Genomic DNA, 13,934 nt, shown 5'->3' on the forward strand with positions numbered 1-13,934 from the left:
CTGTAGTTTTTTGCTTTGCTTTGTGTTTTGTTGGGGTTGTTCTGGTTGTACAGTTTGCATGGTTTCTACAGATTTAAGACTTTTAAAGACCTTTTTGAAACCACCTGTAATGGAAATGCACATTATATTACATAAAGTATATGTAATATTTAATGTATTTAATATAAAAAGACAACTAAATTTAAAAACTAAAATGTCATTAATGATATTTATTACTACAATATACAGTGAGCTTTCCATATCAGCAGACAGTATTCCACACAAATATTTTTAGATTTTTTTTTTATCCGTGTTCAACTTCAACATACTTAAATCAGCCAATTTTTTTATTTATATTTATAAAGGCCTATTTTTTTACTTTTTAAATGTACGCATCACCTTTCATTTCAAATGATTACAATTCAACAATAAATTCTATAGGGCTGTTACCAGGCAGATTAAATAATATGCACTGCAAAATTACAAATAATATATAAATAATGTTATAAGATTTATGTTTTAAATACAGTGCCTTGTGAAATTATTCATACCCCTTCATTTTTTTCACATTTTATGTTGCTGCCTTATGTTAAACTACTTTAAATTACTTTTTTTCCCACACCAATCTACACTGCCTACTCCATATTGGCAAAGCCCGAAAAAGGTTTTAACATTTGTGCAAATTTATTAAAAATAAAAAACTGAAAAGATCCCGTTGCATAAGTATTCATACCCTTTTCTGGGACACTCGAAATTTAGCTCAGGAGCATTCATATTGCTTCTAGATGTTACTACACTTGGAGTGGAGTTAAACTGTGGCAAATTCATTTGAATGAGTTTGATTTAGAAAGGCACACACCTCTCAGAAAAGGTCTAACAGCTGAAAATGCATATCAGAGCAAAAACCAAGTCCTGAGGTCAAGATAACTGCCTGTAGAGCTCAGAGACAGACTTGCGTTAAGGCAATGATCTAGAGAAGAGTTCAGAAAAAAATCTGCTGCATTGAAGGTTCACTGAAGCATTATCCACAATGGAAGACGACTGGAACAACTAGGACTCTAGAAAATGTCTGCCAGCCCCCATCCAAGCTGACAGAGCTTGAGAGGTGAAAAGGTGAGGCAAAGAATGGCAGATAATTGCCAAATGCAGATGTGCAAAGCTTGTCACGTCATACCCAAAAACACTTCGAGGCTGTAAAGGTGCTTCAACTATGTACTGAGTTAAGGGTATGAATACTTATGCAATGGACTTATTTCAGTGTTTTATTTTTAATTTGTAAAATTTGCAAATCTGGTTTTTGCTTTGTCATTATTATGGAGTGTAAACTGATGTGGGGAAAAACTAATTTAAAGCAGTTTAACATAATGCTGCAACAAAACAAAATGTGAAAAAAAAGATTATGGGTATGAATACTTTTGGAAGGCACTGTACATTTATGAATTTACAAACAAGAAACGTTTGGGGGAATCTTTTTTGAGACCCATCGAATCTGAATTTAAGACATTTGAGACTTTTTAAGGCCTTTTATTCAGAAAACGTTATTTAAGACACTTTAAGACTTTTTAAGCACCCGCTGTCCGCGAGTTTGGTTTCTTTTTGTATTCTGTTAGGTTAGTACATTATGAAAAAAAAAAAAAAAAAAGAACTTAATTTTGACTTTTTTTTCTGAAAACAAGAATCTAAGTAAGAAAAGCATTTTTTTGTGGTGCATATTATGTGACCAGCGCATTGCACTTGAAAAATGTATTTTATACATTAAATTTGTATTTATTTTGCATTTTCATCCAGGACGTAGCAGCCTTGGAAAGTCAACCTCTTTTGGGATTTTCTGTCCGAACAGAGAAACCAGAATCTTCCCTGCATTTTAAACTTTATCACAAAAACACTCTGTACTACATCTTCCGAGCAAGTGACAGCCAAATCTGTGACAAGTGAGTTTATTGATATAAAAGACATAAAACACTTAACCTTTTTTATACTTTAGCCATTTAAATGTCATAATCATTGCATATTTTTTTTCTCCTAGATGGATTGAAGCGATACAGGAAGCCACGGTTCTCTAACCATTTTTTCCTCAACCTGTGACGTTTCCAGATCAGACATCATACAGAAGACACAAACATACATTAAATTTGATTAAAGGAGTAGTTCACTTTCAGAACAAAAATTTACAAATAATGGACTCACCCCCTTGTCATCCAAGATGTTCATGTCTTTCTTTAGTCGTAAAGAAATGGTGTTTTTTGAGGAAAACATTTCAGGATTTCTCTTCATATAATGCACTTCTATGGTGCCCCCGAGTTCGAACTTCCAAAATGCAGTTTAAATGCAGCTTCAAAGGGCTCTAAATGATCCCAGCCGAGGAAGAAGAGTCTTATCTAGCGAAATGATTGGTTATTTTCAAAAAACGTTTACAACTTATATACTTTTTAATCTTGTCTAGCATTTGAGGTTAAAAAGCATGTAAATTTACATTATTTTTTTTTATTTTTTTATTTTTTTTTTAGAAAACAACCCACTGTTTTGCTAAATAAGACCATTTTATCCTCAGCTGTGAGCGTTTAGAGCTCTTTGAAGCTGCATTTTGGAAGTTAAAACTCGGGGGCACCATAGAAGTCCATTATATGGAGAGAAATCCTGAAATGTTTTACTCAAAAAAACATAATTTCCTTATGACTGCAGAAAGAAAGACATCAACATCCTGGATGGCCAGGGGGTGAGTATAGTATCTGAAAAATTCTGGTTCTGAAAGTGAACTACTCCTTTAAAATGAAGGCGTAACACTTTTGCATGTGCAGTTGCTACTATGAAGTTGTGCTAAAATTGTTGGTTTTAGTTATAAATAATTCTCCATAACATATCTGATAATGTGTTTGCATAAAATACTACGAATTATGCTGTTATATTTATGCTTTATGACAAATGCACTGTAACCAGTTAGTTGCACTCAATAAATGTATTTTTATAAAATATTTTGTCAACTTAGAATGAAAAATCTATGATTTTATATTGTACTATCAAGTAGAGTATTATCAAGCACTGGGAGAGTAACCTGAGGTAATACTATGGTAATACCTCGAGCAGGACAGGTAGGGGGTGAGACTGATCTCAACTGGGTCAGGGGTCACACTGCCTACGTCACAAGCTCCTAAGATGGCGTTTTGATGACGACGGGAGAAGCGAGGACCCCTGCCCTTGTTTAAAAGGTATTCGAAAATGCGATATATATGTATGCGTTTGTTGTCGCAGATAAATATGATGTAAACATCGGCGCTGTGTTGAACTGAGGAACTGACGGTGGTTATTATAACAACAGCAACGTCTTTAAATGCGTCGCGTGATCCTCTTACCTAGCCCACAGCAGTCTGGCAAGGTATCATTTCCTGTTGTTTTTTTATTTTAAACGATCTTTAAATTGCTCGGTGTTTAGCGCTTAGCAAACACCAATATCGTCGTGTTCAACTGTGGTAGGGAGCATAAAACAGTAAATTAGTCATTTACTCGCGTATATACACGTTTATAAACGATAGGTGTCCGCAGTTCCGCATTTATAAAGACACACATACGTGTATTTTTACTTCAGACCCGTCGTGTGCTTTAACGAGCCTCGGGCGGGTGTTGTTTTCGTAAACGTTGTGTTCGACGAGCTTATGTTTATATGTGTTTTATTACCGTTTTTTAAATGAATCCAAAACACATTTTTAAAACGTGTGTCGTTTCGCAATTTTGATCAAAGACCAGCCCTTAATTAATTAGCACATGCGCATTCGGTCTTCAGGATCTTTAAACTGTTAATCTGTAACTCCGTAGGCATTATTTGTTCTACATTGTTGTCTGAGGCGCAATAATCTACAATAACTAACTAAAAACGAGCTATGATTGATATTGTATTGTGATTACGACCATTATGTCCATTTAAAAAGATAACCGTGGTACCGGAGCTTCTGTTAAAACGCTGTTTCGTAAGTAAATTTTTGTCAATACTGTAAAATTATCGGTAGTGTAAGCTTTAGGAATCGATATAATTTGTTTCATTGTTAACTTTTTTTTTGACGACTTGGCTAATATAAAGTTACAGCTTTTTTATTGTCGTAACAATAACTCGAGTATCAAAATATGTGACTGGTCCACAAAATCAGTCAATTTCTTTTTAAATTCAGAGTTATACATGTATGGTTTGTTAGGACAGGACAATATTTGGCTGAGATACAACTGCTTGAAAACCTGGGATCTGAGGGTGCCAAAAAATCGAAATATTGAGAAAATCGCCTTTAAAATTGTACTTTAAGTGGGTCTAAAACACTTTACATTTCAGAATATCGCATATACATTTAAACTATAACACCTTGTTATTTAATTGCAGTTAACCTGCTATTAAGTGTCTGAACACATTACATTCAGTTCACACTGGAGTATATCCTTTTTAATTTATTATTTAGTGTATTATTTCCATAATAGTACTAATAACGCTGTAATAAATATTTAAAAGTATGCTAAAAATATTTTTTTTGCAAGGGAATGTCTCAACATTTTTTTTTTAATTTGAGATGTATACATTATGAAAAGCTGAATAAAAAAGCTATCCATTGATGTGTGGTTTGTTAGGATAGGACAATATTTGTCTGAGATACAACTACTTGAAAATCTGTAATCTGAGGGTGCAAAAAAATCAAAATATTGAGAAAATCGCCTTTAAAATTGTACATTTAGCAGTACTTTAAACAATAGAAAATAGAATATATGATAAAATGATACAATTACATATTAGGATGTACGGAAGTGGGTCTCAAACACTGTAAATTTCAGATTATTGCATATACATTTAAACTATAACACCTTTTTATTTAATTGCCATTAATTCAGTTCACACAAAAGTATATACTATTAATTTATTATTTAGTGTATTATTTCTATAATAGTACTAATAACTCTGTAATATTAAAAAGAAATGCTAAAAAGATTTTTTTTACAAGCAAATATCTCACATTTTTTTGTTAATTTTAACAAAACCAGTCCTAAGTCTTTTTTATTATTATTATTGAGATGTACACATTATGAAAAGCTGAATAAAAAAGCTTTCCATTGATATATGGTTTGTGAGGATAGGACAATATTTGGAAATCTGGAATCTGAGGGTGCAAAAAAAAACCTAAATAATAAGGAAACCGCCTATAAAATTGTCCATACGAAGATATTAGCAAAGCATATTACTAATCATTTTTTATATGTATTTATGGTAGGAAATTTACGGAATATCTTCATGGAACGTGATCTTTACACAAATTTTTGGCATAAAAGAAAAATTGATAATTTTGCTATAAATATACTCATGCAATTTATGACTGGTTTTGTGGTCCAGGGTCACAAATATGGTTACATTTTTTTTGTTAGAGACTTTAAGGCTTTAAAAACACGTTTTGTGTGAGTTTGAAGACCACAATAACGTGCAGAAGTAAACATCACATCCGTTGTTGGTTTATCGTTGAGAAATACTAATTTAATAGAAACATTTACAAGCATTGTAATCAATCATAGCTGGTTATTATACACTCCCAACCTACTCATATGGTATAAATAGTGCTGGGGTGTAACTGATTACGTATAATCTGGATTACGTAATCCGATTCCAAAAATTATCAGGGTCAATTTTATTTGTTGTTTGTTTAATTAGGATTTATACATCATGAAATTATACAGATTATACATTTGAAAGCTGAATAAATAATCTTTTTATTGATCTATGGTTTGTTAGGATAGTACAATATTTCACAGAGATACAACTATTTATAAATGTATAATCTGAACGTGCAAAAAAAATTAATTACCTTTAAGGTTGTCCAAATTAAGTAAGCAATGCATATTACTAGTAAAAAAAAAATACGTTTTGATGTATTTACGGTAGGAAATATACAAAATATCTTCATGGAACATGATCTTTACTTAATATCCTAATGATTTTTGGCATAAAAGAAAAATCGGTCATTTTAACCCATGCAATTTTTGGCTATTGATACGACTATACCCATGCTACTTACGACTGATTTTGTGGTCCAGGGTCACATATTGATTCTTCCTAATATTTTTTTTTTCTCTCAGAATTTTTTTTTTTTTTCTAAAAATCTTACTTTGTCATACCATTTAGCTTTGACTATACACAAACGTTTAAGTAAATTTACAGGAAAGGGGTAAAAAGCACAGCTCAAGATGTTAGATCATGTCTGAAACAGATAATTATGCAAACACTCAGTCGTCATCATATCCAGTGATTCTGGAAGTCTGGACAAAAATATTTCGGACCTGGAAGACTTTGGGAGTGTAATGGCATTGCTGTTTTCATTTGTGACCCTGCACCACAAAACCAATCATCAGGGTCAATTTTTTTAAATTGTTTAATTAAGGTTAATACATCATGCAATTATACAGATTATACATTTGAAAGCTGAATAAATAATATTTCTATTGACATATGGTTTGTTAGGATAGTACAATATTTGGCCGAGATGCAACTATATTAAAATCTGGAATCTGAGGGTGCAAAAAAATCAAAATATTAAAAAAAATCACCTTTAAAGATGTCCAAATTAAGTTCTTAGCAATGCATCATGCTAATCAAAAATTAAGTTTTGATGCATTTTGGTAGAACATTTACAAAATATCTTTATGGAACATGATTGTTGCTTAATACGATCAAGATTTTTGGCATATAAGGAAAGTCGATCATTTTGGCCCATACCCAATGTATTTTTGGCTATTGCTATAAATATACCCATGCTACTTAAGACTGGTTTTGTGATCCAGGGTCTCATATTTATTAATCTTTGTAAATATAATGCAGGGATTCCCAAACATTTTTGTCTTGTGGAAGTTAATGTTTCAAATACATTCGCATGTTTACATTTCTTTAATGTCTTTTAACAGCCAAATTGACATGCAGGTAAACACAATATTTATATATTTTAAGTGTTTTAAGTGTTTCACTTAGTTTTATTTTACATTTTTATGATCCAATTATTAGCTTATTATCAATTTACTTTTGACAGCATCCTCATTTTACAGCATTTTTAAGTGCCTAAAACTTTTAGCCTTTGCAGGTAGGTTTCTTGAAGCATGTCGGAGACATTTCCACAGTTCTTCTGGATTTAGTCTGTCTCAGTTTCTTCTGTTTCTTCATGTCATTCCAGACAGACTGGATGATGATGATGAGATCAGATCTGTGTGGAGCACTGGCAAAATAAATGTTTGGAAATGTAAACTGATATTTCCTACTGGCACACTACAACAAAAGATAGAAATAACTGACTTAAAACCATTTTACAAGTTTTCTAGTACTTTTGGCCATCACTGTATGTGTATGGAACCAAGAGTGCTTAGAATAGAGTGGGTGGTCACTTCTGAACAGTTGACGTCTTTCTAACACTGACACAATTATTTGTTGAGTGTGACTTTATAATTATGACATAATATGATGACACTTAAAAAACTAGGAATCTAAGTACCTTATCAGTAAAAACTTTGGCCTAAAAGTTGTTCCTTTTTTTGTCTGTTTGTTGTTTTTGTTTGTATCACACCAAATTAACATCTAGCCATCTTTTCCTACAGTGACACCAATGCAAAACGTCAAGGGTAGGCGATGGAGCTTCCCAACTACGCGAATCAACTGCTTCTCCAGCTCAATCAGCAGCGCTCCAAGGGCTTCCTGTGCGATGTTATCATCATGGTTGAGAACACACTCTTCCGGGCCCACAAAAGTGTCCTCGCCGCCACCAGCCACTACTTCAAGTCCCTTGTCCTTCACGATAACCTCATCCACCTCGACCCTGACATGGTGGATCCAGTTGTTTTCCAGCAAATCCTGGATTTCATATATACCGGCAAGTTGACAGATGAGACCTTTGAGGGTGTGGACTTAAGCTGTCTGCTCACCACAGCCAACTTTCTGCAACTCAATGACCTCGCAAACCTGTGCTCCAGTAAGATCAACCAAAACGGGTCCCTCAATAGCGTGGCGCGTGGAAGCTCCAAATCTTCCATTCGTCTGTACGAAGACCACTCGTCAGACACTGATACATACACGTGTATGACTCCTCCCAAAAAACGGTATAATGCCGAAGGTAGATGTATTTCGAGAAAAAAGCAGGACTTGGGGTTGGATTTGTCTAAGAAAAATTCAAATTCTGAGACTACGCTTAACGACGAGGTTTTTCTATCCAGAAACATCTCCAGCAATATGCTGGGAATAAATGGGAAGTGTGTTCCAAAGGAAGAAAAGTGGATAATTCCTTTGGACGGAGCTCAGCAAAGGAAAAGGGAGGGATCCCGAAGAAAATCCAAGGTCAATGGTTACATTCCTCTTAGCAGGGCTGGAAACCAACTAAGCCAGAATCAGACCTTCACTTTACAGTTGTCTGTAAAGAAAGAGAAAGGAATTGGAGGGAAAACAGATGATCCAAACAACGGCAGCACCAATTTTGTTTATCAAAAGGAGACCTTTCTCAAAGAAGCGGAAGGGGACAACCCTTACGTTTGTATACCATGCGAAAAGGGTTTTCCCTCCTCCGAGAGTCTTAAATCGCATGTGGAAAGCCATTTGGATGAGCATGTGGATGTGAAGGTTGAGGACGAGGAGGAAGAAGAACGTGACGGAGACCCTGGAGTCACCAGAGTCTCGTCGGAAGCTTCAGAAAGCCTGGAGCAGAGTCCGTTAAAGTCCATCAAAGATGTCGACACCTTGCGTCCCTTCCCTTGCAACATTTGCGGCAAGATGTTCACGCAGCGCGGCACTATGACCCGCCACATGCGCAGCCACCTCGGCCTAAAGCCATTTGCTTGTGAGGAGTGTGGCATGCGCTTCACCAGGCAGTACCGTCTCACTGAGCACATGCGTGTCCATTCAGGGGAGAAACCGTATGAGTGCCAGGTCTGTGGTGGGAAATTTACGCAACAAAGAAACCTCATTAGTCATATGCGGATGCATACCTCAGTATCTTAGAACAGGTCAAAGAGCCCTAAACTAGGGTAATACAGATACCCACAGTTCTCCATAGTGCTTTGGTTTGGGTTGGGTTCTTTTAACTAGGGTTCAGTTCTCCAGAACACTACAAAAATTCCTCTAGATCTTCTTTACAAAGGTTTCTTTTTTGAGCTGATGTAGGGTTTCGTTTCACCCACAAACTTTCTACAAAGAGTCCTCTGGCTTAAAAAGCAAAGCTCTCTAGTATAATCTAAAGGACACATGTGTGAAACTCTGGTCCTGGAGGGCCACTGCAAAGCTGTAGCTATGAAAGACCTGCCTTGGAAGTTCTTGTAGCTGGTTCATGTGTTTAATTAGGCTTGGAGCTAAATTCTGCAGGACAGTGGCCCTCCAGGAACTGAATTTGACAACCCTGATCTAGGGTATGATTTTGGCAACAAATCCTATGAAGATTCCTCCAGTTCTGGCATAGGTAGCATCGCTCCTGAAGTGCCGAGTAAGTGTCCTGCAGAGTTTAGCTCCAACCCTAATCAAACACACTTGAACAAGCTAATCAAGGTCTTTAGGATTACTATGACTATAGGCAGGTGAGGGGTTTTGGGGGGTTGGTTTTTTGTTGCCTATCCCTGACCAAGGCCAGTGGTGTCCAAATTTGATCCTGGAGGGCCAGTGTTCTGCAGAGTTTAGCTCCAATGTTAATAAAGCACACCTGAATGAGTTAATCAAAATCTTACTAGAAACTTCAAGGCAGGTGTGTTAAGGCAAGCTGGAGCTAAACTCTGCAGGACACCGGCCATCCAGGACTGAGTTTGAACACCCCTACTCTAGATTCTTTCCACAGAGTTTACTTATTGAGCTAATTTATGATTTAGTTCAGGCCACACCTTCTCTAGAAAGCTACAAAAATCTGCTAGATCTTCTCTACAGAGATTTTCTACTTGAGCAAATCACATTCACCCACAAATCCTTGAAAATAGTAAGATTTTTCTAGCTCAACTGAAGATCTCTTCTCAAACCTGTCCTGGGGAGCCTATACACTTCACATTTAGATGTCTCCCTCGTCAGTTACACCCGATTCAAGGAGGGTATAAAAAATTGTGCAGTGGTGGACAGGTTTGAGAAGCACTGATCATGATCAGGGGTCGCCAACCTTGCACCTGCAAGCTTCAGTTTCAACCCTGTTCCAACATACTTGGTACACCTTAACTAGCTGATCCAGGTGTGTTTGGAGCTAAACTCTGCAGGACAGTGGCCCTCCATTGAGGTAAATTAGGTGTGTTAAATGAGGGCATCCAAAATGCACAGCGGTGGAGGTTTGACAAGCACTGATCAAGTGCACCCCTGCTACCTTACTGTCGGCTTCAGTTCCAACCTTGCTCCAATACACTTGGATCACCTTGAATAGCTGCTTTAGGTGTGTTTGATTAGGGTTAAAGCTAAACTCTGCATGATGGTAGCCCTACAAGAGAAGGGTTCCTCAAAGCTGAACTCTAAAAGACCCTAAAGGGCCTGATTTGTGGAACCCTCTGAGATTTATTCTAGGGATCAACTTTAGCATTCTAGAACTTTAGAATTCTAAAAAAGTTCATTTAAATCTTCTCTAGTCACTTTACATTCAGAGCCAGTGTAGGATTCCATTTGGATCACAGGATTCAAATGTAGAATTCTAAGAATCGTCTCCAAAATGGAACCCTAGATGATCTCAAAAAAGGAAACCTCTGCAGTCTATTGTAGGGTTCAGGTTTGGCCACAATTCCTTTAGAATAAAGATTCATTTAGATCTTCTCCAAAGACTTTTTTTTGAGGTAATCTAGAATCCCGATTAGATCACATTTAGAGTTCTACAAAAAAAATTATCTAGATCTTTTCCATACTGATCTCAGTGATTCGCTTTTCACATATGAATTCTACAAAGATTCCTCTAGTTAAAAAAAAAAACTTCTGTAGAGAAGATCCAAAGCATTCTATTGGTGGCATTCTTATAAATCTAGATTATTTCAAAAAGGAAACTATTGTTTTTAAATCTAGGATTCAGTAGGGTTTCTTTACAGAGCTTTACATTTATACTTAATTTGTAGTTCAGTCCCCCTCCCCCAATCCACTAGAAAGCTACAAAGATGTATCTAGATCTTCGTAGAAGAATGGTGACGCCATTCCCTGATAAGCATACAAATGCCAACTTCAGCCAATACCTGCTGTTATACCTCTTTCTTCATACCTTCTTCTTCTTCTTGTGCATGAATTGTTTGTTGTTAGTGTGTAGCAAAAAAAAATAATATCAAGTTTATCCACTTAGCATTGTAGTTTGATCGATTAAAAACGAAAATTACCTCAAATAGCTAGTAATCCTCTCAGAATTGAAACAGCCGAATGTTCCTGGTGATACCAGTTATTTTACAGCAGTGACTTGCGATACGTCTCGAATGTAATTTAGGAGTCATGACACAGTTTATGCTTCAGAAACAGACCGCTGTAATAAAGCTATCTGGGTTGTTTACTTGAATACACAAACTTGCTACCTCAGATTAAACCAAACCCTCTGATAAGCCTGTATGAGATTAAGACTTCATGTTAAACTACACGCTGTCTTCCATACTTCAGTCACTCTGTCATGTTTAATAATGAGCTTAAACTGACATCGGATCCAGAATAGAGGAAAACACACTGCCTGTGTTCATATACACTTTTCAGGGGGTCAGGTAATACTTCACTGTAGGGTCGCGATCTGAGCTAGTGAAGTAGTATTGCTTGAACAATTAGGGTGTTTTGATGTACAGTTCCAAAGAAATATTGAATGTTGAAATGCTTAAGAAATACTGTAAAACTATAACCAAATCTATATTCTTGCTAAATATTTAAGTCTAATTTATGCTTCTTTCAATTCAGGTTTATATTAAGTCTTGCTTCTTTTTTTTTTCAGGGGTTTTCTTTTGGGTTTTTTCTTTATTTTTTTATTACAATGCTTCAACCAATGGCTTAATTTATACAGCATGTTGTCCATATTTTCTTGTGGCATGTGCATTTTTCTTATGAATTTAAAAAACTTAGGTTTAGCCGATCGCATTCATGCATTTAGTGTTGAAACGAGACCAAAAGCGTAAAACCTACTGTAAATATCTTTGGGTTATCTTAATGTAATTGACATGTTATTATTATCAGTTGATATATTACTGAAAATCTGTTCAGAGATGAAATTGTTTTCTAGTGTTTTAATTTCTCTGCGCCATGTTTGTTTTAAACTACCTCTGCTTGGGTATTTTGTACGTTGTATGTGGGTTTTCATCGTGCTGGAGGGCTTTTTAAACAATACCTAATTTTGAGGTTGTATTCATTTTTTGTAGCTGCTTGCCTGATCGTAATATCAAAAGAGGTACTTTAAATAATAGATCAACTAGCCTAAGATTTGATTCGTTGAATTGATTTTCCAGGCACTCTTTGCTCATTTTGTGCTTGTTTTTTTTTTTCTTTCTCTCTTTTGCTTTATATTGAGATGATTATTTGACACTGTCTGTAAATCAATAGGATTCTAGAATATTCAGGAACTTTTTAATACATAATGGAACTTGAAGGTAAACTTCAAAACTGTGACAACACTTTCATTTGCATCCTCTGCAAACCTCAGGGAACATTTTAGGGACACGTGACACGTCCCAACTTTTAAACTATAAAGCGCCATTAACCAATGCTTTTGCAGCTATTTGTGTTTTTTTTTTTTTTTCTTCTTCTTTTTTTTTTTCAATATTCTTCACAACTGACACAATGCGCCTTCAGAAGGTTCGGCAGCTCTTTGCATTTGCAGTACAGGTTTGTGTGTGTGTACGTGTATGGTTTTGATGTGGTTTTCAAATGCTTTTAAAATGTCAAGAACTTTGTTCAAAGATTATGATACTGAAGTATTTGCAACCTGTTTATGAAAACCAAAGCACATTTTCACTCTTTGAAGAATTTAAGGTCCTATTGTATATAACATTGTTCTCAGTTATGACATGAAATAAAATTAAATGCTGATCAAATAATTACACTTTCCGATTTTATTTACTAACAAAAGCAAAGCGTCTGAAGTATATTAATATTGTCGTGTGAATAATCACATACAGTACATTTTGTGACCCTCTTTAGAAAACAATATTTGACTAATATTTGAAAAAGTAGGGGAATAATAATTTAAGGTTCCTTTCAGTTAATTTTGAAGAACATTTAAAAAATCTAAAGAGTCTTTTTCTACTGTAAAGAACCTTTTCTGCATTTGAAAGTTTCCATGGATGCTCAAGGTTCTTCATGAACCATCAATGCCAATAAAGAACCTTTATTTTTAAGAGTGTGGTTTCAAAATTGGGGGGATAAAAAACTTTAAATGCCAGAAAAGTAATATATATTTATTAATACTGTATATCAAATATAGAAATTAATAAAAAGATATCCATGCACCACAAAATGGATGCTTTTCCATGATAAAATAGATCAAACAAGTAAACAAATGTACAAAAACACAAGACCATACTACCGTTATATTCTGCGTAAATTCTACATGGACTACTGTATCCCACAATGCATTGATTCATTATTCATTGTTCACATTTTGGCACAAAATTAGATTGAAATCATTAGTTCAAAGTCAGAGTTGGAAACTTATCCAAGGTACACATTTCTAGTAATTGTGCAGTGATCTCATATTGTACTATCAGAAAGTTTTGGAATATTTGTCCACTCCCCAAATACAGTAATATATAATTAATAAGAAGCGTTATATTGACATAATACGATTTTGCATACATCTTCCCTGTAAGTAAATATACATTGAACCAAACACTATCAGAACTACGGTGCCCGCCAGGGGACATCTTCGGTTCACTTATGTTTGTCGTGGCCACGACATATAAACTCGTGGGAACATGATATTATGTTGTGGCCACGAGATATTAATTCGTGGGAACGTCATATTAACTCGTGGGAACGTGATATTATGTCGTGGCCACGAGATCTT

General features: G+C 35.3%; 2 protein-coding genes across 2 annotated transcripts in view; one reads left to right on the forward strand and one right to left on the reverse strand.

Annotated features, from left to right (window-relative positions):
* diaph3 (diaphanous-related formin 3) overlaps positions 1-13,934 on the reverse strand; it is a 491,335-nt gene that overhangs the window by 77,562 nt on the left and 399,839 nt on the right. The gene's annotated exons all lie outside the window — the stretch shown is intronic.
* On the forward strand, positions 3,118-9,145 carry LOC141294201 (hypermethylated in cancer 2 protein-like). The gene is made up of 2 exons (XM_073826288.1): positions 3,118-3,185; positions 7,579-9,145. Exon 2 carries the CDS (start codon positions 7,610-7,612, stop codon positions 8,966-8,968), a length of 1,359 nt encoding a protein of 452 aa, XP_073682389.1. The 5' UTR covers positions 3,118-3,185; positions 7,579-7,609; the 3' UTR covers positions 8,969-9,145.

This window comes from Garra rufa, chromosome 20, assembly GCF_049309525.1.
Source record: "Garra rufa chromosome 20, GarRuf1.0, whole genome shotgun sequence".
NCBI lineage: Eukaryota > Metazoa > Chordata > Actinopteri > Cypriniformes > Cyprinidae > Garra > Garra rufa.

What these genes read in the sequence shown, in the direction of transcription:
- LOC141294201 (XM_073826288.1), top strand. Translation starts at nt 7,610, where the DNA reads ATGGAGCTTCCCAACTACGCGAATCAACTGCTTCTCCAGCTCAATCAG.